The sequence below is a fragment of the Chiloscyllium plagiosum genome, unplaced genomic scaffold (genome assembly GCF_037043375.1).
Source record: "Chiloscyllium plagiosum isolate Xiang-an unplaced genomic scaffold, Cpla_swu_hap1 HiC_scaffold_8, whole genome shotgun sequence".
Lineage (NCBI taxonomy): Eukaryota > Metazoa > Chordata > Chondrichthyes > Orectolobiformes > Hemiscylliidae > Chiloscyllium > Chiloscyllium plagiosum.
Window position 1 is genome coordinate 15,465,358 of NW_028270146.1, and position 22,247 is coordinate 15,487,604.

The window sequence follows — 22,247 nt, forward strand, 5'->3', positions numbered from 1 at the left end:
CATCCATTGAGGGTTTAAATTGGTTAACACCTTGCATGCTTTTCTACACATTTTGCCTTGGGGTCTTTTAGTTTCACCTGAGAGTGAAGACAGAGTTTCAATTTAACATCTTCTTTGAAAAAGGCCACTTTCAATTGTACAGCCCTCAACCTTTATGTTCTGCTTGTTTCAGAGTGAGATGTCAAGCCATGAATTTTTCCTTGACTCAAAAAATGTACTATAGAGTGAAGGCTGATACTTAAAATTGTAATTGCTAGCTAATGTCCAATCTCTGTTCAGAACAAGAGGATTATCAGTTCAGCCATGGTCTCATTGAATAGCAGATCAGACCGGATGGGCTGAGGGCCTACTTCTACTTTTATGTCATATGCTCTTGGGGGTTACAGTCTAAGGATATGGTGTAGGCCATTTAAGACTGAGATGAGGAGCAGTTTCTTTGCCCAGAGATTGATGGGCATATGGAATTTTCTGCCACAGAAAATGGTTCAGTTCAAAACATTCATGAAGGAGTTAGATATAGTTTTTCGGGCTAAAAGGATCAAAGGGTATAGATAGAAAGTAGAAACAGGGGACTGAGTTGGTTAATCAGCCATGATCATATTGAACAGCAGAGCAGGCTCAAAGAAGTGAAAAGTCTACACCTGCTATTTTCTTTGATTCTCTGATAATGATTTAGGTAGTTAAAATTGCAATATGTTGCAATATAATTTGCCTAGAATGCAGGGTGGATTGAAAGAAACCCAGTTGTAAACTGCTTCTGTTCAGTTTTGTATTTGGAGTTAATTCTTCTTTTACTGAAATATATTTGCCCTCGCACCATGCACCCTAGCTGGCTGACTGTGGGCTTTCATATCCTAGTCCATGTTACTCTGAGACTTAATGGAGGTGTGTACAGCTAACAGCTTGACTTAGCAATACTCAAGGGTTGCCATAGTGGTGCCTTTGAGAAGTTGACACGAGTATATGTAAAACAAAAACTATGGTCCTGCAAATAATTTAGATGAAAGAGATTTATGATGTTGACAAAATGTTCTCTTAGAGTTATTAAAGGTGTTTTCTTCTCAGCTGCAAAACACTTATGGTTTCCCTGTGGGAGAAAATAGAGGTGAGCTCTATATTTTTGGTTGTTGACTTTTCATTGACATGGACACAAACTGAAATGGTAGCATATTGTGGCTCAAACAATGTTAAACTTTAAAGAGTAACTTGTTTTCTATGTTATAATAATAAAATTACATCTGCTGCTTTGGGATTTATTGGTTGAGGTCATCATTAATGGTAACAAAGCAATGATTGAAAGCTCTAATTTCTCTTTCCTATGTGTACACATTGGACTCTTTGAACTGTATAAATTACAGGACGAATACTATTTCCTAGATTCTCTTAAACGATAGTGATGAGTTGATGCGGATATTTACTTGTAAAGCAACAAAGACTTGCATTCATGTAGTAGCTTTCATGACCACATAATGTCCAAAAGTGTTTTACAACAAATAGATTGCTTCTGATGTATAGACACTTTTATAATGTTGAAAACACAACTCCAGTTTTGAAATGTGGAGGACTGTGTTCTTTACCTATTCTCTTTTTAAAACTGCTATGTTTTGTAAAAAGCACAGTATTGTATGCAAATCTTTAATGACAAGCCTCCTAACCGTAAACTGTAGGTGCAGTCAGTATTTTTTGATTACTCTGGCTGATTTGTTACGGTCCTTAGGTTGAGCTGGCAGACGACAAGAGTTTTGCGAAAGCGCAACGACGCCAGGTGGAAAAGGTCAAAACAGAATGTAACAAACTGACAGAAGAGCTAATTCAGGGTGAGGCAGAAAATTCAAAACTCAGAAGGAAGTACCATTTGCTGAAGCAAGAACTGGAAGAAAAGGTAAGAGGTTCCCTGGGTGGGTAAAATGTGCCTGGAATGTTTTCAGAACTTGCTTCATGTGAAATAACTTTGGATGGCAAGGCCATCATCATTACCCATCTCTAATTGTTTTTCATAAGCTGGTACTGAGCTGTCTTATAGATTTATAGAGTCATACAGCATGGAAACAAATCGTTCAACTAGTCCACATCAACCACTTTCCCAAACTGAACTTGTCCCACCTGCCTGTGTTTGGCCTAAATCCCTCCAAATCTTTCCTATTCCTGAACTTATCCAAATGTCTTTAAATGTTGTCACTGTTCCTGCATCCGCCAGTTTCTCTGGCAGTTCATTCCACACATGAACCAGTCTCTGTTAAAAAAAAGTTGCCCCATTGTCCTTTTTAAATCTTTCTCCTCTCACCTTAAAAATAGGCTCCCAAGTTTGGACTCCTCCACCTTAAGGACAACTCCTTTGCTATTCACCTTATCTTTGCACCTCATGATTTTATGAACCTCAATAAGGTCACTCCTCAACCTCCTATGCTCCAATGAAAAAAATCCCAAGCCTATCTTTATAACTCAAATCCTGCAATTCAATCCTAGTAAATCTTTTCTGGATCCTCTCCAGTTTTGTAATATCCTTTCTACAGCAGGGTGACCAGAACTGCACACAGTACTTCAGAAGAGGCCTCACCAACGTGCTGTACAACCTTAAATGATGTTCCAACTCCTATACTCAACAGTCTGAGCAATGAAGGCAAACATTCGGAATGCTTTTTTAATGACGACCGACTTGACACCGACATTTTTTACAAACCCACTGACTCCCACAGCTACCTGGATTACACCTCTTCCCACCTTACCTCCTGCAAAAATGCCATCCCGTATAACCAATTCCTCTGCCTCCACCGTATCTGCTCCCAGGAGGACCAGTTCCACCACAGAACACACCAGATGGCCTCCTTCTTTAGAGATCGCAATTTCCCTTCCCACGTGATTAAGGATGCCCTCCAATGCATCTCATCCACATCCCGCACCTCCGCCCTCAGACACCACCCCTCCAAACGTAACAAGGACAGAACGCCCCTGGTGCTCACCTTCCACCCCACCAACCTTCGCATAAACCAAATCATCCGCCGACATTTCTGCCACCTCCAAACAGACCCCACCACCAGGGATATATTTCCCTCCCCACCCCTTTCCGCCTTCCACAAAGACCGTTCCCTCCATGACTACCTGGTCAGGTCCACGCACCCCTTCAACCCACCCTCCCATCCTGGCACCTTCCCCTGCCACGCAGGAACTGCAAAACCTGCGCCCACACCTCCTCCCTCACCTCCATCCAAGGCCCTAAAGGAGCCTTCCACACCCATCAAAGTTTTACCTGCACATCCACCAATATCATTTATTATATCCGTTGCTCCCGATGCGGCCTCCTCTACATTGTGGAGACTGGACACCTCCTAGCAGAGCGCTTTAGGGAACATCTCCAGGACACCCGCACCAATCAACCACACCACCCTGTGGCCCAACATTTCAACTCTCTCTCCCACTCTGCCGAGGACATGGAAGTCCTGGGCCTCCTTCACCGCCGCTCCCTCACCACCAGACGCCTGGAGGAAGAACGCCTCATCTTCCGCCTCGGAACACTTCAACCCCAGGGCATCAATGTGGACTTCAACAGTTTCCTCATTTCCCCTTCTCCCACCTCACCCCAGTTCCAAACTTCCAGCTCAGCACTGTCCCCATGACTTGTCCTGACTTGTCCTACCTGCCTATCTTCTTTTCCACCTATCCACTCCACCCCCTTCCCTCCGACCTATCACCTTCATCTCCTCCCCCACTCACCTATTGTACTCCCTGCTACTTTCTCCCCACTCCCACCCTCTTCTCACTTATCTCTCCACCCTTCAGGCTCTCTGCCTTTATTCCTGATGAAGGGCTTTTGCCTGAAACGTCGATTTTACTGCTCCTCGGATGCTGCCTGAACTGCTGTGCCCTTCCAGCATCACTAATCCAGAATCTGGTTTCCAGCATCTGCAGTCATTGTTTTTACCTGCTTTTTTAACCACCCTGTCTGTCCGTGATGCAAATTTCAAAGAATTTATACCTTCTTGAACTGTTGTAGGCCATCTGCTGTATGCTCAACCATACTTTTGTTAGGGACTGATTTCTAGAATGTTGACCGTGCAATATTGAAGGAATAACGGTATAGATCCAAATCAGGATAGTATATGGTTTGGAGGGGCACTTGCATCTGCTGCCCTGTCTTTCCAAGTGGTAGAGGCCATGGCCTTGGAAGTGCTGTCAAAGGAGACTTGGTGTGTTATTGAAATGCAGCTTGTCGATGATGCACATTGTGCATCAGTGGCAAAGGGAGTTAAAATTGAAGGTGTTTGTGTGCCAGTCAACAGGCTGCTTTGTCCTGGGGTTAATGTTGGACTTCTTGAGTTCGTACTGCACTTATCCAGGCAATGGAAACTATTCCATCACAATCCTGACTTGTGACTTGTAATGATAGACAGGTTTTGAGGAGTCAGGGGGTGAGTTCCTCACTGCAGAAGTCGTAGCCGCTGACTTGTATTTGTAAGTCACAATATTTTATCTGGAGAAACTCGTTCAATTTCTGTTAATTAGTTATTGCTGGTGCAGATTCAGCAAATCATTCTGTTTTGTTATATTTAGATCTCGTTGCTACTCTACTATTGATCCACTATTATCATTGAGTACCTCCTTTAAACCCCACACTCCTGCAACCTTGCTGTAAATTAGCAAGTGCTTTACTTTGGTGGTTGTTGTATAGCCCCACAATTATCACTTGCACTTCAGCCTGAAATAAACTACATCAGATAGTGCAATAAATATTATTGACCTGATTTCTGTTGGTCATGCAAGCTTTAGAAAAACAATAACCATTCACTTTTTGTCTCTCACATACCAAAGGGATCTTAAGTTTATTCAGCTGGAACACTTCAACATTATCAAGGATATTTACCAATTTGAAAATGTCGAGGTGCTAAAAACAATATTATATTGAATTATCTCTGATGTGAAAATTACATCTGGAATTTTGTTACTTTGCAGACTTTTGTTTTAGAGTATTTGAACATTGTGACAAGCTGTTCCTTTTTGTATCAAAAAAATTGCAATTCAAAACTGAATATTAAATATGGTGAAATTTTCCTCCCTTGGTGGCTAGAAGAATACTATTTTTATAATGTGTAGCCTTCATTAAATTATGAGGAGTAGTAAGAGGCACAATAGACTAAGTGATTTTTTTGGAACTGTCGCGACTTGTTTTATTAAAATGTGCTAGTTATCTGTGGCATTTGATGTAAAGTCTCTTGTTGCTTGCTTCGAATGACACCTTTATAATGACTTCCTAAGCAATTACGTTATGATTCTAGTCCTACTTATGTGCAAAGAAAGAACTTTCTTTTCATTTGCATTATGTCCGGATGTCATTATCAGATATTGCAATATTGAAGGTAAGTTTACTGTTGCAATTATTTTCAATAACTTGTATAATCTAGGTCATTATTGTTGGGATAAATTTATTTTCATTCCTTTGCCTGTGTTTGTTTACTGCTAGGTCTATGCAATAGGATCTTAATTTGGATTGAAAATAAAAGATGATAGTAGGGCTGGACGCAACCTTTCTCCCAGTCCGTAGTTTGCAATTTAGTGATGGAATGTTTGCACTTGACAGGGGAAGAAAACCCTCCGACTGTTGTAATTAGCACTCCTGATTTGTAGCAGAATCATTGCAGGGATCAAGCTGCCATGTTGCCTCTGGTCATTTATCACTTAAGTGAACCCTATGGACTCTTGTACCACAAAATTAAGTTAAGCTTATCTGCTGAGCTCTCATATTCGCTATAATAAATGAATTCTGGACCAATTGCAGTTTTGTTCAATTCCATGCTGAGATACTGACATTTCAAGCCAGCAGCCAGTATTCTGTCCTTTTTTTATAGTTCTTGGTTACAGTTTTGCTGCGTGTTGACAATCTAACTGTTCATGTAGCTCAACATGTTAAAATTGTAATGTTGTTATATTACTATTACTTATTCAAAATGCCAAATGCTTCAATAATTGGCTAGTTGTGAGTGGTTCACTTAATCAGAGATTAACAGGGATCTGACAGTGATTACAAAGTGATGATTTCATTGGGCGGGATCAGATCATATACATACTGCCATCAAACAGTTGTTTGACACAGATTTTTAAATTACAGACTCAGAATTACTGGCATGCTCATTATTTTCATCATGTATTTGCTTTGGCAGTGATGCTTTTTTTCATCTATTGTCTTTTATTGCCAATGCTACCAATAGAGGACATTGGGCAGGTGGTTGATACATAATATAGTCCATGCTAGCAAATTAATGATTATGATATAATCACTGAAGCTTACCAAGAGTCCTAAAATTGATTACTGAGAAATAGCACAATGGCACACTCCCAGGTGCCATTTCTTCCTTTTTGAGATAAAATTGGGAAATGGTGAGAGATTTATACATTTATAAATCATCCTCAAAAGATATTTCGTTCTTTAAGTGGGAGGAGCTTGCCAAAAAGTGACTGACTATGCTATTTAAATGATTCCAAATGATTTCTGTTCGGGTGTCTTGACTTATTGATTGACATAAACTCAATTGCTATTTTATCATATTATACATCTATACAGTAAGTGGAATACCATTATATTTCAACACTGGATTCAGGAATTGACACTATGCTAAACTACGTTTTTCTCTCTCTATTTACATTTACATCAGGTATTGGACACAAGCGAAGTTAGGGAATTACAATATCTAATCACAATCGATCACTGACAGTGACTTTCTCTTCCCACTTCCTCACTTGACATCTGATGTCTCCAGGGATCCATTATGGGTCTCCTTCTGTGTCTTAGCTGCATGCTTCCTATCAGTGGCATTACCTCAAAATAGTATATTTTTTGCAGTGGTTCCTGAATATCAATCTCTTAATGGACTTCCTTCCTTCCCACCTCAAGCTATAGAAATGTAAGTAAATTTCTTGCCATTAAGAATATTAATAGTTGAGATAGACAACAGCCGAAATCATCTGATGCTATGTTTACTTTAATTGCCTTCCTCCTCATGACCTTGCCATTTTTGAATAGTATTCAGTTAGTGTGCGGCATGCCTCTTGGTCTTCTGCAGCTCCAAACTTTGACATTGGGCAATATCATATCGAAGCAGGAAATTATAGACCAGTTAGTCTGACCTCAGTGGTGGGAAAGATGCTGGAGTCTATTATAAAGGATGAAATTATGACACATCTGGATAGTAGTAACAGGATAGGTCAGAGTCAGCATGGATTTATGAAGGGGAAATCATGCTTGACTAATCTTCTGGAATTTTTTGAGGATGTAACTCTGAAGATGGACGAGGGAGGTCCAGTAGATGTAGTGTACCTGGACTTTCAGAAAACTTTTGATAAAGTCCCACATAGGAGGTTAGTGAGCAAAATTAGTGCGCATGGTATTGGGGGCAAAGTACTAACTTGGATTGAAAGTTGGTTGGCTGATAGGAAACAAAGAGTAGTGATAAACAGCTCCATTTCGGAATGGCAGGCAGTGACCAGTGGAGTACCGCAGGGATCAGTGCTGGGACCGCAGCTTTTTACAATATATATTAATGATATAGAAGATGGTATTAGTAATAACATTAGCAAATTTGCTGATGATACTAAGCTGGGTGACAGGGTGAAATGTGAGGAGGATATTAGGAGATTACAGGGTGACCTGGACAGGTTAGGTGAGTGGTCAGATGCATGGCAGATGCAGTTTAATGTGGATAAATGTATGGTTATCCACTTTGGTGGCAAGAACAGGAAGGCAGATTACTACCTAAATGGAATCAATTTAGGTAAAGGGGCAGTACAAAGAGATCTGGGTGTTCTTGTACACCAGTCAATGAAGGTAAGCATGCAGGTACAGCAGGTAGTGAAGAAGGCTAATAGCATGCTGGTCTTCATAACAAGAGGGATTGAGTATAGAAGCAAAGAGGTTCTTCAGCAGCTGTACAGGGCCCTGGTGAGACCACACCTGGAGTATCGTGTGCAGTTCTGGTCTCCAAATTTGAGGAAAGACATTCTGGCTATTGAGGGAGTGCAGCGTAGGTTCACGAGGTCAATTCCTGGAATGGCGGGACTACCTTACGCTGAAAGACTGGAGCGACTGGGCTTGTATACCCTTGAGTTTAGAAGACTGAGAGGGGATCTGATTGAGATATATAAGATTATTAAAGGATTGGACACTCTGGCGGCCAGATACATGTTTCCGCTGATGGGTGAGTGCCGAACCAGAGGACACAGCTTAAAAATACGGGGTAGACCATTTAGGACAGAGATGAGGAGAAACTTTTTCACCCAGAGAGTGGTGGCTGTGTTGAATGCTCTGCCCCAGAGGGCAGTGGAGGCTCGGTCTCTGGATTCATTTAAGAAAGAGTTGGATAGAGCTCTCAAGGATAGTGGAATCAAGAGTTATGGAGATAAGACAGGAACAGGATACTGATTAAGGATGATCAGCCATGATCATATTGAATGGTGGTGCAGGCTTGAAGGGCAGGATGGCCTACTCCTGCACTATTGTCTATTGCCTATTGAATATAACACAGTGCTTCATTTTTTCCCCATTGTGACACATTTGAAGCTTCGGAATTGTCACAGTCCCTAATTGCAAACTGTGAGGAGAAGGCTATCTGTGACAGTGAGAAATTCCTCCTCACTTGCCTTAATGATTCCAGGTCCAATCTAATCAACCTCTCCTCATAAGATAGTCCCTTCAAAACTGGTAACAGATTAGTGAACCTTCTGTGGACTACCAATGCCAGTATATCTTCCCTTTGATAAGCGCCCCAGAACTGTTTGTAGTACTACAGCTGTGGTCTGACCAGTGCCTTGTATAGTTTTAGCAAAACCTCCCTACTTTTTTTCTCCATTCCCTTTGAAATGAAGGCAAATATTCAATTTCCTTCCCTATTACTTGCAGAACTTGAATGTTAGTTTTTTTTGTGATTCATGGAAAAAGACTCCCATTTCCCTTTGTTCTGTAGCCTTTCTTCATTTAAGTAATATTCAGCTCCTCTATTCTTCTGCCACATTATGTTTAAACTGCCAAGTTTTAACCCCCTGTAAATTTTAATAAAACCATTCATGGAATATGGGCATTTATTGCCCATCCTTAGATGCCCTTGAGAAGACAGTGATAAACGTCCTTCTTGACCTCTACAGTCCATTTGGTATCAGTGGACTCACAAGGCTGTAGGGGAGGAAGGACCAGGGTTTTGACCCAGGGATACTGAAGAAACGGTTGTATGTTTCCATGCTGGATGTGAGAGTGTTGGAAGGGAACTTGCAGGTGTTGGTGTTCCAATGTATCTACTGCCCTTATCTTTCTAGATGGTAAGTAGGTGGTCGTGGGTTTGAAAGGTACTGTCTAAAGAACCCTGATAAATTTCTGCAGGACAATTTGTTGATGCTACACACTGTTGCCACTGAGCATTGATGTTGGAAAAAGTGAACGTTCATGGATGTGGTGCCAATCAAGCACCAATCAGGTTCTGCGGAACTGAAAAAGGGTTAGAGTTAAAAGTCACGCTGGACTTGAAATGCTAACTATGTTTCTCTCTCCACAGATCTGCTGATTTTTTTTGTCAGTGCCTTCTGTTCAGTATCAATATAACTTGGAATGTTTTTGTGTTTCATATGGTAAACCTGTGTTCTGTTGGTGAAAAAAAACTCTGCAGCCTGGTATGGCTATGTTTCAGTGAAAATCAATTGCATTGAGATATATGATGTATCAGGCTAGATTTTATTCTGGGATCTGACTTGACCACTAGCACCATCTGTCTGGCCTATAACAACATGTAGCCCACTGTAAAATGGACAGGGAAATTGAAAGCAAACTTTTCATAATTACTATTGAATTTATATCAGAATGTTGAAAGTTCTTTAGAAGCATCACATTGCACTGATTTCAGGCATCATCAAAATATCATTGGGAAGAAATTTGTGGAGATGACAGCAATCTTGGCTGCTGGCTTAAGATCCCCATGCTGCTTACTTTTAGGAAGGCTTGCCACATCGTATTCCACAGGCCAGCAGCGAACTCCTCAGGGACAGTGGGAATGCGAGTCCTGTTTAAGAGGTGCTGGCTAAGCTGAGGCTGGCAGCTCCACTATTCTCAGCAGCTCCAGTAAACAGGGAGTGGAAGCTGCTGGTAACAAACCATTCGAGATGTAATTCAGTCACACGTCAGTGACTGATGATGGGGTAGGTTGACTTTCACTTACTTCCCACTTCTTGATACCAAGTGCCTTGATCAAACCCTTTCAACATGGATCCTTCTGGGAGTATGCAAGCCTTGCCAGGGTTTTCTTGTTTACCATGTGATGGGCTTCTACTCACTGTTGGTTGATAGAATAATGGTGGAGCTTGTACTTATTCACTGGTGGGATGTGCCTGCAGCTGACTGCAGCAGCATTTATGCCCATTCTTTGTTGCCCCTGATAAGGGGGTTGAAAATGTGTTGCTGGAAAAGCGCAGCTGGTCAGGCAGCATCCAGGGAACAGGAGAATCGACGTTTCGGGCATAAGCCCTTCTTCAGGAATGAGGAAAGTTTGTCCAGCAGGCTAAGATAAAAGGTGTGGAGGAGGGACTTGGGGGAGGGGCGTCGGAAATGTGATAGTTGGAAAGAGGTCAAGGTGAGGGTGATAGGTCAGACTGGGGTGGGGGGGGAGAGGTCAGGAAGAAGATTGCAGGTTAGGAAGGCGGTGCTGAATTCGATGGATTTGACTGAGACAAGGTGGGGGGAAGGGAAATGAGGAAACTGGTGAAATCCAAGTTCATCCCTTGTGGTTGGAGGGTTCCTAGGCGGAAGATGAGGCGCTCTTCCTCCAACCGTCGTGTTGTTGTGGTCTGGCGATGGAGGAGTCCAAAGACCTGCATATCCTTGGTGGAGTGGGAGGGGGAGTTGAAGTGTTGAGCCACAGGGTGGTTGGGTTGGTTGGTCCGGGTGTCCCAGAGATGTTCTCTGAAATGCTCCACAAGTAGCCGGCCTGTCTCCCCAATATACAGGAGGCTACATCGGGTGCAGAGGATGCAATAGATGATGTGTGTGGAGGTGCAGGTGAATTTGTGGCGGATATGGAAGTTTCCTTTGGGGCCTTAGAGGGAGGTGAGGGGGGAGGTGTGGGCGCAAGTCTTGCACCTCCTGCGGTTGCAGGGGAAGGTGCCGGGAGTGGAGGTTGGGTTGGTGGGGGGTGTGGATCTGACGAGGGAGTCACAGAGGGAGTGGTCTTTACGGAATGCTGATAGGGGAGGGGAGGGAAATATATCCTTGGTGGTGGGGTCCGTTTGGTGGTGGGGTCCGTTTGGAGTTGGCGGAAATGACGGCGGATGATGCGCTGTACATGGAGATTGGTGGGGTGGTAGGTGAGGACCAGTGGGGGTCTGTGCTGGTGGCGGTTGGAGGGGCGGGGCTCAAGGGCGGAGGAGCGGGAGGTGGAAGAGATGCGGTGGAGGGCATCGTCGACCACGTTGGGGGGGAAATTGCGGTCCTTGAAGAAGGAGGCAATCTGGGTTGAAGCCTCCTGATAAGGGGGTGGTGAGCTGCCTTCTTGTAAAGCTGCAGTTCACATACTATAGGTTGCCCCACAATGCCTTAGGGAGGGAATTCTAGGATTTTGATCAACAGTGAACAAATGCTAATATATTTCCAAGTCAGGATGGTCAGTGACTTGGAGGTGAAACTTGCAGGTGGTGGTGTTCCACTATATCTGCTGGCCTTGTCTTTCTAGATGGAAGAGGGCGTGAGTGTGGAAGGTATTTTCTCAGGGTTTTTGGTGAATTTCTGCAGTGCATCTTTTAGATAGCTGCTACTGAGTGTTGGTGGTGGAGGGGAATGGATGCTTGTGGATGTAGTGCAATCAAGCGGGCTGCTTTGTTCTGGATGGTGTCAAGTTTCTTGAGTGTTGCTGGAGCTGCACCCATCCAGGCAAGTGGGGAGTATACCATCACACTCCTGATTTGTGCCTTGTAGATGTACAGTCTTTGGGGAGTCAGGAGGTGAGTTACTTGTTGCAGTATTTCTAGCCTATAATCTGCTCTTGCAGCAACTGTGTTTATGCGGCGGGTCCAGTTGAGTTTCTGGTTAATGGTAGCCTCCAGGATGTTAATAATGGGGGATTCAGTGATGTTAAATGCCAAGGGATGGTGGTTAGATCATCTCTTATTGGAGATGGTCATTGCCTGACATTTGTGTGGCGGAAATGTTACTTGCCACTTGTGAGCCTAAGCCAGGCTATTGTCCTGATCTTGTTGCATTTGAACATGGACTGTTACAGTATCTGAGGAGTTGTGAATGGTGCTGAACATTGTGGAATTATGAGCAAACTTTCACACTTCTGACCTCATAGAGTCATAGAGATGTACAGCACGGAAACAAACCCTTCAGTCCAACTTATCTATGCCGACCAGATATTTCATATATATTTAGTCCCATTTTCCAGCATTTGGCCCCTATCCCTCTAAACTCTTATATATACCTATCCAGATGCCTTTTAAATGTTGTAATTGTTCCAGCCTCCACACTCTGCCTGGCAGCTCACTCCATACACACATCACCCTATGTGTGAAAGGATTGCCCCTAAAGTCCCTTTTAAATCTTTCCCCTCTGACCCTAAACCTATGCCCTCTTGTTTTGGACTCACCCACCCTGGGGAAACGACCTTGTCTATTCACCCCTTGTACCCCTCATGATTTTATAAACCTCTATAAGGTCACCCTCAGCCTCTGATGCTCCAGCGAAAACAGCCTGAACCTGTCCCTATAGCTCAAACCCACCAACCCTGGTAACATCCTTGAAAATCTTATCTGCACCCTTTCAAATTTCACAACATCCTCCATATAGGAGGGAGACCAGAATTGCTCGCAGTATTCCAAAATTGGCTTAATCAATGTCCTGTACAGCTGCATCATAATCTCCCAACTCCTATAATAAATTCACTCACTAATAAAGGCAAGCATACCAAACGCCTTCTTCACTATAATATCTGCCTGCGACTACACTTTCATGGGAATTATGAACCTGCCCTCCAAGGTCTCTTTGTTCAGCAACATTCCCCAGGATCTTACCATTAAGTGTATAAGTCCTGCCCTGATTTGCCTTTCCAAAATGCAGCACCTCACATTTACCTAAATTAAACTCCATCTGCCACTCCTCAGCCCACTGGCCCATCTGATAAAGATCCGTTGAACTCTGAGGTAACTTGCTTCGCTGTACGCTATATTTTCAATTTTGGTGTCATCTGCAAACTTAGTAACCATACCTCCTATGTTCACATCCAAACCATTTATGTAAGTGACAAAAAGCAGTGGACCCAGCACAAATCCTTGTGGCACACCACTGGTCACAGGCCTCCACCACCATCCTCTGTCTTCTACCTTCAAGCCAGTTCTGTATCCAACTTGCTATTTCTCCTTGTATTCTCCTTGTGATCTAACTTCACTAATCAGTCCACCATGCAGAACCTTGTTGGACTCCTAACTGAAGTCCATATAGATCACATCCATCGCTCTCCCCTCATCGACCCTCTTCGTTACTTCTTCAAAAAACTCAATCAAATTAGTGAGACATGATTTCCCATGCACAGTGCCATGTTGACTATCTCTAATTAGTCCTTGCCTTTCCAAATACATGTAAATCATGTCCCTCAGGATTCCCTCCAACAACTGGATTAGGGTATGGACAGGGTCTCAATGGTAGAATGATTAAAATTTTAGATGCTTAAGAGATATGTGCAGATATCTCAGCAGTTTTTGGGGTTGGTGATTAAAGATAGGGAGGGACAAGATTAGATTAGATTCCCTACAATACAGAAACAGGCCCTTCAGCCCAACAAGTCCACACCGACCCTCCAAAGTGTAATCTATCCAAACTCATTCCCCTACCCTATATTTACCCTTGACGGATGTACCTAACGCTATGGGCAATTTAGCATGGTCAATTCACCTGACCTACATATCATTGGATTGTGGGAGGAAATCGGTGCACCCGGAGGAAATCCACGCAGACACGGGGAGAATGTGCAAGCTCCACACAGTCAGTTGCCTGAGACGGGAGTCAAACCCAAATCCCTGGCACTGTGAGGCAGCAGTGCTAACTGCTGAGCCACTGTGCTGCCCACAAGGCGATAGAGTGATTGAAAAACCGAGATGAATATATTAAAATCAAACCATTACTTTATCAGGGCAAGAATCATTCCGTGAAAATGTGTTTCATAAAGTGGTTTTGACAAGCAGAACACAAGCTCCCTTTGAAAAACATCACAGATGCTATTCTTGAGGTAACTACAGTAAACAGGATTAGCCTTGTACAGATATCAAGGGTATCACAGTGATACAGCATCAATCCTTAGATTTTTAGCTGCAAAACAGCTGGTTATCTGATTGCTTACATATTTACTGTACCTTGTATAATGTATAATAAATAGAATACCATGGAGAAGAGATTTTGTTTAAATAGAATATGGTAGCAGACCCACTTGGTTGGAAATGTGCATCCTGGATTTCTAGTAATTCAGATACATTTGATCACATCAGATGGTGGATTCCCCAAAGCTCCTGACCTTCTGAGAGCTGAGCAAGGTCTCTCCAATGTAGATAGAACAGTAATAACTTTTTTTTTCTATTTCAACAACACCTTTAACAAAGCAAAACACCCCATTGGAGAGGGAAAGTCATTGATGAAGCAGCTGAAGATTGTTGTGCATCTGCTTTACTCTGAGGAATTCCTGCAGAATTGTACTGGAGCTGAGGTATCTGACCTCCAACAACCACAACCATCGTGCTATGTGCCAAGTATACTCCAACCAGCAGCGAGTTTGCTGATACCAATTGATTCCAATTTTGCTTAGTCTCCTTGATGCTAGACTTGGTCGACTCTCACAGCATCTCTGGAATTCAGCTCTTTTGTCCATGTTTGAACCAAGGCTGTACTGAGGTCAGGAGCTGACTGGCCCTGGGGGAACCCAAACTGGGCATCACTGAGCAGGTGCTGCTGGATAGCACTGTTGAAGACACCTTCAATCACTTTACTGCTGATCGTGGGTAGGCTGATGGGACAGTAAATGGGCTGCTTGTATTTGTCCTGTTTATGTACAGGACATACTTGGGCAGTTTCCTATGTTGTCATGTAAATGTCATTTTTGTAACTGTACCGGAAGAGCTCGGCTGGGGGAGCAGCAAGTTCTGGAGTACAAGTCTTCAATACTATTACTGGAATATTGATTATAGCCTTTGCAATATCCAGTGCCTCCAACTGTTTCTTGATATCATGTGGAGTGAATCGAATTGGCTGAAGACTGGCATGTGTGATGCTGGATACTTGGAGGAAGCCAAGATGGATCATTTACTCGGCAATTCTCGCTGAAGGTTCAGCAGTAGGTTTTCTAGCCCATGTTGCCTGAAGCCGTGAGAGTTCATGGGATCTGGAGTCAATGTTGAGACTCCCAGGAAAACTCCCTCCTGACTATATACCACCATGGCGCCCTCCTTGCTGGGTGTGTGCTGCCAGTGTGCTAGGGCATATGCAGCAATGGTGATGGTGGTAGCTGGAATATTGTCTGTAAGGTATGGTTCTGTGAGTATGACCATGTCAGAGCTTTTGCTTGATTACTCTGAGACAGCTCTCTCAATTTTGGCAGTAGCCTCAGATGCTAGTAAGGTTGACTTTGCAGGGTTTCTACGGCTGTTTCTGCCACTGTTGGTTCTGGTGCCTAGGTTCAAAACTAGGTGTCAAGATTGGAGTGGTGCTAGAAAGGCACAGCAGGTCAGGCAGCATCTGAGGAGCAGGAAAATCAACATTTTGGGCAAAAACTCTTCATCAGGAATAATGAAGTTTCATTGATAGTGGGTGATCCATCTGGTTTCATTTCTTTGATGAGACTTCATAACAATTGATATAACTGAGTGCCTTGGTAGGCCATTTCAGAGGATAGTTGAGAATATACACGTTGCTGTGGCTCAGGAATCACATAGAGGCCAGATGAGGATGGCTGATTCCTTTCCTGATTGTGAGCCAGACGCGCCCAGAGAAATACATGTGACCAAGCAGTCAAAAATGAATGATTCCTGTTTCTATAAGCAAATCACAGTTCACTTTCTATTTTTTATTCTGCCGATACTAGTTGTAAATTTGTTCAGTTTTGCCTTCACAGAGCATTGCTCTGCATTGAAATCAGTTTTTCAGACCTTGCAGTTGACTTCTGTTTACGTTTTATACTTTGTGTTCTTTCTTCCAATTGTGCATCAGATTGCTTTAAATAAAAGCCATCTTTTATTTTCAAAATCTTTCCCAGCTTGTGAGCTGGAATGGTTTTTAATCACGTGGCTTTGGTTCTGCAGAAATGTTTTAAGGTTGTATTGCTTGCAGTTAATTATGGCAAAGTGAGAATTCAAACTTAATTAAGTAATTAGCAATTTCAGGGTTGTGCAAACATCTGCTTGAAGCTGTTAATGGGTAATAATTAGTAATGCTATCGGAAGGCCTGCTGTTTCAGTCTGTGCTATGGTAATTTCCACATTGCCCAAAATGACCATCTACTTTTTTTTCATCCTCACTTATCTATAGAGTGTTTTGCACACTGTAAAATTCTAAAACCAGAAATTATAACGCATTGCTGTCCTGTATCAACAACTTGTATTTCTATTTAATGTAATAAAATGTTGTTAAGTGTTTTCACTGGAGAGTTAGCAAGCACCAAATCACATAGGATCTTACACCAAGTGATACAATCCTGAGCAAGGGAGAGTGTGTGTGTGTTTAGAGGAGTCTTAACCAGGGGAAAGACAGGTAGAGGGAGAGAATTCCAGATTTTAAGGCCCAGAAGGCATAGCTATCAATATGGAGCCCTGTAGTTTATATCCCAATAGAGATCTCAGTGTAACAATCTCAGTGAGAAGTATTGAGTTATTTATTTTGACCTCCTCCTAAGTTTTCCAGCATCACAGGTACCAGTTTTGAGTGACATTGATTCAGTCCAGGTGGTATTATGAAATGCCTGAGTGCACTGGACACAGCAAAGGTCCAGAGCCCGAGCACCCATCCAGCTGTAGTATTGAACTGCCACACCTGAGCCAAGTAGTTCCAGTACATCTGCAACATTTACCTGACAATTTGATAAATTGCCAAGTATGTTCTGTGCATAAGCAGAGGTCCAGTGTACCCTGGTTGATCAATACTGCATAAGCCTATTGTCATCAGCAACAGTACTATGAAGAAACGTTTACATGACACCAGGGTATAGTCCAACAGGTTTATTTGAAATCACAAGCTTTCGAAGCACTGCTCCTTCATTGGATTAAATGAAGAGAAGCACACAGGCATAGAATTTATAGGTAGATCAAAATATCATCCAAAAGGTGTGAGTGGAGTGTCGACAGGCTTAACAACAAGTGTCTGCCGGTGATCGAAAGTGTCAGACAGTGTGGGTAAAGTGTCAGCAGCTGAATAGCAAGTGAAGGGATGACCCTTCAATTAATTGAGGCAGAGAGATAATTACATGGAAAAAAAGATAAGATGGTGCTGGAGGCAAACCAAATGCCAGGAGTTACATGATCGTTATAAGAGTTACTTTGGTTAGGCTCTCGGCAAGTGAGTCTTATATCTATCCTGTTATTCCAGCCATTTGGTTTGTCTGTAGCGCAAACATATTTTTAATTTTTTTAAATTATCTCTCTGCCTCAATTAATCAGATCATTGGTCATCCATTCACTTGCTACTCAGCTGTTGACACTTTACTCACACAGTTTTGATCACCTGCAGAGACTTGCTTTCAGCTTGTTGACACCCCATGCACGCCATTTGCACAATCTTTTGATCTCTCTGCTTATAAATTCTGTGCCTGTGTGCTTTTCTTCATTTAACCTGATGAAGGAGCACCGCTCCGAAAGCTTCTGATTTCAAATAAACCTGTTGGACTCTAACCTGGTCTAGTGTGACTTTTGACCTTGTCCACCCCAGTCCAACACCAGCACCTCTGTAACAAGAAACATTTATTTATCAATGTCGTGTTTGCTGATGCTCAGTTTAGATTGCTTCAAGACCATTTTGTTTCAGACCTTGTTATAGTCTTAGTGCAAGGATGGACAAATGAGGTGAAATCCAAAGGTGAGCTGAGAGTCCCTGTCTTCAGTGCAGCACTGTGAGAGGTCTGGCACAAGGTGGGGAAAAACCTCTCCATTGGCTGTGATCATACGTAGCACAAAAGAAAGTATATGTGGCTGTTGTCATGGGACTGAGACAGTTACCCTTCAATGTTGCAAGAGTTTCCTCAGGGTGGGTATTTTTTAATCAACTTGTTAAGAGGTGTTATTACCTACCACTGGAGCAGGTGGGACTTGAATCTGGGATTCTTGGCTCAGTGGTAGGATCATTACAACTGTGCCACAGGAGCCCTAAATTCCTCAGGGTAGATATTTTCTATTCACTCTAGAGCCCTGTGGACTTGAATCTGGGCCTCCTGGATCAGGGGGTGGGGCATTACCACTGCATCACAAGTGCTTCACTTCTTCAGGATAGTGTTCTAGGTTTAATCATCTTCATCTTCTTTATTGATTATCTCCTCGTCACGTCAAGTTGAGATGCTCAGTGATGATCGCACAGGACTCAGTGCCATTCATAATTCCTCTGATACTGAAGGCATCCTGTGTCCAAATGCAGGATAGGACTTGGAAATTGTTCAAGCTTAAGCTGTAATATTCACCCTCACACAAGTGCCAGACATTGACCATATCCAACAAGGGAGAATCTAACCTTCAACTCATGACATTTCATGACAATATCATTATTGAATGCCCAGCATCAACATCCTAGAGATTATCATCAATCAGAAACAGAAGTGAACTAACCATATAAGTAATGTGGATGCAAGAGCACATCAGACTTCACAGAATCATAGAATTTCCACAGTGCGGATTCAGGCCATTTGGTCCAATGAAGAGCACCCAACCCAGACCCATCCCTCCCCTCTCCCTGTAACCCTGCACTTCCTATGATTAATCCACCCAGCCTGCGCATCCCTGGACACATGGACAATTTAGCATGGCTAATCCATCTAACCTGTACATCTTTGGACTGTGGGAGGAAAACCAGAGCACTCGGACGAAACCCACGCAGACACTTGGAGAATATGCAAACACCACACAGGTAGTCATAGAGTCATAGAGATTTACAGCATGGAAACAGACCCTTCGGTCCAACCCATCCATGCTGACCAGATATTCCAACCCAACCTAGTCCTACCTGCCAGCACCGGCCCATATCCCTCCAAACCCTTCCTATTCATATACCCATCCAAATGCCTCTTAAATGTTGCAATTGTACCAGCCTCCACCACTTCCTTTAGTAGCTCTCCATACATGTACCACCCTCTGTGTGAAAAAGTTGCCCTTTAGGTCCCTTTTATCTCTTTCCCCTCTCACCCTAAACCTATGCCCTCTAGTTCTGGACTCCTCGACCCCAGGGAAAAAACTTTGCCTATTTATCCAACCATGCCCCTCACAATTTTGAAAACCTCTATAAGGTCACCCCTCAGCCTCCGATGCTCCAGGAAAAACAGCCCCAGCCTATTCAGCCTCTTCCTATAACTCAAATCCTCCAACCCTGGCAACATCCTTGTAAATCTTTTCTGAACCCTTTCAAGTTTCACAACATCTAGAATGGAATCTGGTTCCCTGGAGTTGTGCGGCAACATTGCTAACCACTGAGCCATTGTGCCACCTGTTCTGTGGTTTTAATTCGCTTCCTGACTCCCCGTAGTCTGTCCATCAGCTACAAAAGACAAGTCAGGAGTGTGATGGAATATTGTTCACTTACCTGGATGAACTGCAGCTCCAGTAACACTCAGGAAACTCAATGCCATCTGAACATCCAGCAGCCCAGTTGAACAGGACCACATCCATCACCTTGGGACATTTATTCCCTCCTTAGATACAGTGGCAGTAGTAGATATCATCTACAAAGTGCATTGCAACAAATCATTAAACCTTTAACTATACCTTTTAGACTCATGAGTTCTCGCACTGAGAAGGATCGAGGGATCTGGGGAGCTGGTGGTGTAGTGGTAACATCATGGCACTAATGTTCATGGAATGTAGATTCCTTTCCCATCATTGCAGATTGTGAAATTTGCTTTCAATAAAAATCTGTATTTGAAAGCTGACCTAATGGCAATGGTGTAATCATTGCTGATTGTCATATCTTCCCATTTGATTCACATTGCCCTTCAGGAAAGACAATCTGCCATTTTTACCTTGTCTGAATGTGACTCCAGACCACATCAGTGTGGTTGACTTTTAGCTACTGAAACACCCCAGCAAGCCGCTGAATTTAACACCACTTGGGGATGGGTAATAAATGCTAGCAATTTATTAAGCCTGATCCTAAGAGAGAATTAAAAAAAAAACTGGTTTGTGGAAGTACAGAATCAGAGGGTTGTTGTGGTGGAGGAGGAGACCATTGCCTCATCATGTCTGCACTATTTATCTGAGCATTTTGCTTTGTGCTGATCTCCTGCCTTTTTCCCATAGTCCCGTACATTGATTCTATTTAAATAATCATTTAACAGCCTCTTAAATGTCTGCACTTAGCCTGTCTGTACTCCACTTCCAGACCCTAACTACCTGCTCTATGGAAAAGATTTTCTCCCACGTTCTATTTGCTTATTTTACAAAACACGTTAAAATGTGCCCTATGACTTTTGATTCCGTTACAAGCTGGAACTGCTACTCCTCATCTTCTTTGTCCAGACCCCCGAGCCCCGTGATTTTGAAATGATCTATTAGATCTCCTGTGGTCTTCTCTTCTCCAAAGAACTTCCCAATCGATCCTCATAACTGAAGTTGCTCATTCTTAGAACCAATTTCTTAAACTGCTTCATCACCCTTTCCATGTTTTCACATCCTTCTTAAAGTGTGGTAGCCAAAACTGTAGACCATTCTCCAACTGTGGCCTAATAAATATCCTCCTAAGTTCAGCATAACTTCCCTCCCTTTTGTACTCTTTCCCTTTTTGTGATGCCTATAGCTCCTTTATAAAATGTTTATTAATTGCTCTCTCTACCTGTCTAGTCAACTTTAATAACATACATATACACCTAGGTCATTCTGTTTGTGCACACCCTCTAGAATAATACTCTTTATTTCATATTGTCTCTCTTTGAACTTTGGACCAAAATGTATCCCCACCTTCAAGCTTCCTAAGCCAAGCCACATTATGATTTTGAACTATATTGCTGCATCTCCACCGTCGTTAGGTCAAAATCCTGAAACTCTCGGCTGAACAATGCTGTTGGTGTATTGGTTTGCAGTGTAGAGTGATGCTAACAGAGTGGCTCAGTTCGCACACTGGCTGAGGTTATCATAAAGGCCTCTCCTCTCAACCTCTTCCCCTTGTCTAAATTCTGGTAACCCTCAGGTTCAACCAACCATCGGTCGTCTCCCTCTAATGAGAGAGTAACCGTATGGTCTGGTAAGACCATATAGCGATCTTGACCTTTGCTTTATGAGGACTGCAGCAGATTGAGAAGGTGATTCAGTCCAACCTTTTCAAGGGCAATTTGGAATGCATAAGGATTGCTGGTCTGGCTGGTGGCACTCCTACCCCCTGAATGAATGAAAAAAAGATTTGAACTCCTTTTGGATATTCTCAATCTTAGACTGTTTTTTCCAACTGTTCTTCTGTTCAAGGTGGAGGGAATTTCAGCTGGTCCATGATTATTCAGATTCTACATGATTGAACTAGATTTATTTACACAGATTAATGTAGCAAGATACATTTTAGATAGATAAATTTTCAGGCCTAAATGTCTTGGTTGTTAAATCAGTAATGTCCTTGCCAGACGGTGAAATGAGTTACTTTTCAGTAGTTTTCACCCAGTGTGTGCTTAAGGTCACAATTCCATTCAGAATCACTGTGGATATATATGGATCACAGGCTGAAATATAAATTGTTTTGTCAATTTCTTATACAGTATGGAGATATTGATGTTACAGACTTGTTCCTCTGATAATCTCATCATTGGTGCACGTGATCCACACAATGATGTTGTCAACTTGTCTGATGCTTTCCTAGTTTCATTAACAGGTTAGCAGCGAGAAAACCTTCTAACCTTAATTTATACGTTATGTTTTAATTTATTAAGGTATTAATTTGAATTGATGCCCAAATCTAGGTTTGCAACGTTCTACATTGACCATGCTGTGAAATTTGTTTTGGTTTTTGCTTTTAGTCAGGATGTTGGTTGAAGGATTAGTTAAGAGAAAATTAGCAAAATTCCAACATAGTGGGTATT

The 22,247-nt window shown here is 42.6% G+C and overlaps 1 protein-coding gene across 5 annotated transcripts in view; it reads left to right on the plus strand.

The window, feature by feature from the left end:
* Positions 1–22,247, plus strand: part of cep128 (centrosomal protein 128) — a 416,638-nt gene that overhangs the window by 173,445 nt on the left and 220,946 nt on the right. For all 5 annotated transcript variants that reach the window (XM_043696980.2, XM_087989605.1, XM_043696981.2 and 2 more), the window contains exon 14: positions 1,718–1,882. In XM_043696980.2, the coding sequence (XP_043552915.2) occupies positions 1,718–1,882 (165 nt within the window). The remainder of the gene's footprint in view (positions 1–1,717; positions 1,883–22,247) is intronic.